Consider the following 4,388-nt stretch of genomic DNA (forward strand, 5'->3'; position numbering starts at 1 on the left):
TTCGGAAAGGATCCTGATCAGATTTGGAAATGATAATGATCAGATTCGGAAAGGTTCCTGATCAGATTCGGAAATGATCCTGATCAGATTCGGAAAGGATCCTGATCAGATTCGTATATGTTTTGCTTCTTTACACTTATTCACCAATACTCCTGTATCACACAAAGATTCTGACATTCATTCAATCTTGATGAACTTGTTTAATGGTTTTTACCTAACTTATAATCTACTATCAGTCTATCATACAATACATAACATATGTATACAATACATAACATATATATGAGAATGAGCTTGACACAAAAATAGACGATATACAGCGGGCATACAAGATTTACATGTACTGTCAAGGGCCAATATAAAATGTCTTGTTTCTCCTATCAAGGCGGTTTAAAAACCCTCCTTGCTCCTATATGGTATTTTTTACACATTTATCACACTACATGTACATATTAGTCTAGGTAAAATACCTCTGATTGGTCCACATTGTACATTTGTATATGAGCAATGACCATGATGTCACAGCCAGCAAGTGGTGGGCAAAAAGCGGCACAGTTCACATGGCACAGTTGGGCGATTTACCTACTGATAATTTGCATAAGCCTTCAAAAAAGTTAAAATGATATTCATGTACAAGATGTAATAAAAAAGAGTGATAGTTCTTATAGAGTTTGATCTAAAACTACACATAAATGATGCGTGTGATGGAATGCCACCAGAGGTACTTCTTTTCACATGGCACATACACATGTACCAGGCTCCACATACGTTACACTTACAAAGTACAGCAGATGTTGCTTGTACATGAATGTACTACCAATACTGATGATGACTTGCACATCTTTAATACTGTGAGTCACTGAGTGCTACTCTTTGTGGAATATGAAATCTTCACAAATGTTTTGTCTATGTGTTTCTAACTTGTACCAAACTATGGAAAGCTTGCCATCTGGTTTGACAGTTCCTGTACAAAAAACATGTACAATGTAGTAGCCATCAAAATATAGCATCCACAGAAACTGAGGATAGTGAGCTCTTGGTATTGTAAGAATAGATAAAAGAGGAAAAGGCAAAGAATCCTTTGAAAACCAATGTATTCTACCATATAATTGTTTTAGAAACAGCAAATGAATATTGGCTGACCTATGGCCTACATACTATATTTTTGTTCGTGAATGAATAGACGTGCACTTACATACTAGTACAAATAATACTGTTTTTAAAGCAATTTATATAAGGTATTTTCTATGAGCAAAACCAGAAGAAATGATGATGCAGGGATATGTGATGGTCGGTCAGATTTTTTGTCTTTTCTGGTGCTCTGCATTCAGCTCCTCTGCAATCCTGGATTTCACATTAACTTTGCACGGCTGTTTTGCCAGGAAACATTTGGTTGCTCCAGGTTCCATGGCAAACAGCCTTGTTCATGCTCTTGTCTATGTGCACATTTGAGATGCTTGGTACGCTTCCCTCTTTCTTCCAACATGTGGTCCCTCCCTTGGTGAAGTTTTCTCTCCATCCAGTGTAGATGTCACCACAGCGGATGTCTTTTGAACATGCCCTGCCACTGGTACCTCTCCGCCTCCTGTAGTCTGGTGTTCAGGAAACGTAACTTCTGGTCCAGCTCGTCCATCTCAGCCTCCAGACGGGCAGTCCTCCTGAAGGTGCAGAAAAGAAGTTTTCTTTAGATATTCCTCCTTCAGTCAAGATTGAAATAATATGCTGCAATGTCCCTGGGTACCTAGTATTAGGGTGTTTACTGTTATTATGTAATCAAGTTAGCATGATGATGAAATAAGCATCACAATTAATATATGTTTTAGCATGCATACAATGAAACTTCAAATGAACTTCAATACATGACTCAGCGATTAAAGACCAGTCCATCTTAAAAGTTTCTTTATGTGTCAATCATGTGAAATCTGTCTGATACTAGCATTTACTGCCATTTCTTAGCACATTATGGTGATCATTTTATACTTGAATCATTTGAATCAATAGCCCCAAAACAGCTACAGGAGATGTCTCATTATTCTTAGGTACAGCAGGAAACTGTTTACCATCAATGATATTGCATTTTTGCCTCACAGATATCGGTAAGCCATTGGATAGGATTGATTCAACTTATTATGCTAAAAAAATGACCAAGAAATTGACTTTAAATATCCAGTTTTCTACCCTGAAATTGCATTGGATGCCTTTAAGAAAACATTAGGGATATCAGTCCAGTGGACAACACTATTGTCCCACCTGATTCTGAGCTCGGGTGCGATGTGCTCCAGCCGGTCTATCCTGCCCCCCAGCTGCTGCAGCCTGGCGCGGACGGTGTGGTAGTAGCTGGGCATGACGACTGAGCGCGGCTCGGCGGACACGTGCTGGTACCGGCGACACACCTCCAGCGCGTACGGACGGTGTTTGGAGTTGGGCGGGATCTCGCGGTTGATGGGGATGAGAGATCCTCTGTTAGGAGAGAAACACAATAGTATACCTTACCTTACGGGGCTAATGACCTACAATGGACTATAGCCAGATAATAATCTGATATTATTGCAAAATTAGTCAGTTGTTCCACAAAAAGTAATTGTAGAAGGGGGTGAATGAGGCTGGATTGGATTAGGGGGGAGTTTGACTTTGAGCTAATATGGAAGGAACTAGGAAGGGTTTGAGCAAATCTGGACTTAATTAAGGAACTACATGTACAAAGGCGAGTTTGAGCAAAATTTTATGTGGACAAGGGACTTATTAAAGAGGGTTGGAACCAGGGTAGGATCAAAAGTTGATTTTTAGCCCCTTCACCCCCCCTCCCCCCACCACCGTTTTTCAAAGTTTCAAAGTTATCCCTGTGCACACAGGATTTGGACCTAGTGTACTGTGGGTCTGGCCCCCAGGTAGCCGTGGACGACTCTGGTACACCTTTTTGCATGATAATGCCGGTATCATGCAAAAAGGTGTACCAGAGTCGTCCACGGCTAGCCCCCAGGCTATTTTTGTAGCAGCCCAATAATTTGTTCCAGAAGGCAAATTCCTCGTGTCAGCCCAGACCTCACTTTCTGACAGAGATCGCGGTGGTATTCTGAACACTCCCAAGTTATGCGTTAAAACATCTCCATGTCCAGTAGATCATTGAGGTAAATTTCCATGCCAAATGGGTGCTTTCTGCGACTAAAAATAATTTTTATGAGGAGGGCGTATGGAAAATGGAATTCGTGGGTACCGTTATACACGTACCTGTTGTTCCGCAACTTTATCACCAAATCCGGCTGATTCAGCTCAAAGTTTTCCCTCAAAATCGTCCGAACGACGTGCGAGTCTGCATCCTTCGGGATGAAGACTTCCAGAGGCGGAGAAACGGGGCTATCATCGCACAAATCAAGCCGCTGGACCGAGAACCAAAGACGAAAACAATTTTTCCTTTCGTCAGCCATCTTTGTTGTCATGACGTCAAACTTTCCGGGCTGTTCCACTTGAAAATGGGGAGGGACGTTTACAATGGCTGAACACATCATCTTGAAGTTGAACCAAGCCTAGTCTCTTATTTTGTGCAGAGTTTGAAAAATGTGTGCGAAATTTTTGTCTTTGGCTAATCACAACTAATTTGTGGGTTCCCAAGCATGATTCCTCTAAGCTTTGAGGAACAGGCAAAGATTCAATGAATGCATTTTGTTTGTCACTGAATGTTACTAAAATTTCAGATAACTTACATGTAATGCATGCATTACATAGAGCTCTTGAGGAATAAAATAACACCCAAGATACTACAATATAGAGGGTACATATAAATAGCAGCCAGTCCTCCAAAATACTGATTTAGTCCTGAAAATCAAATAAAAGCACTTAACACTGTATATGGGCTAAAGATGCCCATTTCAGCACTAAGGACAGACCATAATAAGTTTCTCATGCAACTTTTATTGATAAGATCTTCAAATATATGCTGCTTACAAATGTAGTGTAAACAACTCATACACATCGCAATATCACCATGTATCATCATGGGTCTATGAAAGACCCAAAGTCTATAATTTTTCTGACTAGAAGTCTTTACAAGCTAAACTTTTCACATTCCTATAATAATCATAATCCTGAAGCTACATAAAATTCTACAGTTCACTCTACTCTTCAAACATTGAAATATGTTATAAAGAATCATCAGGAGTAAAAAAAAGATTTCCATCACTTATTAAAAACAATAAAAGCACTGTTCCATGCCACTGGAAAGTGTTCAGATGAAACATTTATATCATTAATCGCATTTCCTACTTAATCACCTGGACAAAAACAGGTATTTTCAGGGAGGCCTGATGCTATCTTTTCCATATGGACAATAGTTTGTCTAAAATGACATATCATGTAATAAAAGTGCCAAGTTAACCCTTTATTACAGTATG

At 39.7% G+C, this 4,388-nt stretch overlaps 1 protein-coding gene across 1 annotated transcript; it reads right to left on the bottom strand.

Annotated features, from left to right (window-relative positions):
* Positions 1-767: 767 nt before the first annotated feature.
* Positions 768-3,441, bottom strand: LOC109477004. Its single transcript, XM_019778016.1, has 3 exons — positions 3,229-3,441; positions 2,251-2,460; positions 768-1,658 (listed from the first exon to the last, which is right to left on the bottom strand). The coding sequence occupies exons 1-3, from the start codon at positions 3,435-3,437 to the stop codon at positions 1,532-1,534; spliced, it is 546 nt and encodes a 181-aa protein (XP_019633575.1). The 5' UTR covers positions 3,438-3,441; the 3' UTR covers positions 768-1,531.
* Between the last annotated feature and the right edge of the window lie 947 nt (positions 3,442-4,388).

The sequence above is a fragment of the Branchiostoma belcheri genome, unplaced genomic scaffold (assembly GCF_001625305.1).
Source record: "Branchiostoma belcheri isolate BF01 breed outbred unplaced genomic scaffold, Haploidv18h27 scaffold4, whole genome shotgun sequence".
Classification (NCBI taxonomy): Eukaryota; Metazoa; Chordata; class Leptocardii; order Amphioxiformes; family Branchiostomatidae; genus Branchiostoma; species Branchiostoma belcheri.

Excerpts from the sequence above, each read along its gene's own strand:
- LOC109477004 (XM_019778016.1), bottom strand. The coding sequence starts at position 3,437 with ATGACAACAAAGATGGCTGACGAAAGGAAAAATTGTTTTCGTCTTTGG. Across the intron at positions 2,461-3,228 it reads ATAAAGTTGCGGAACAACAG|AGGATCTCTCATCCCCATCA; the intron begins GTACGTGTATAA and ends CTCTCCTAACAG. Across the intron at positions 1,659-2,250 it reads GCACCCGAGCTCAGAATCAG|GAGGACTGCCCGTCTGGAGG; the intron begins GTGGGACAATAG and ends CTGCACCTTCAG.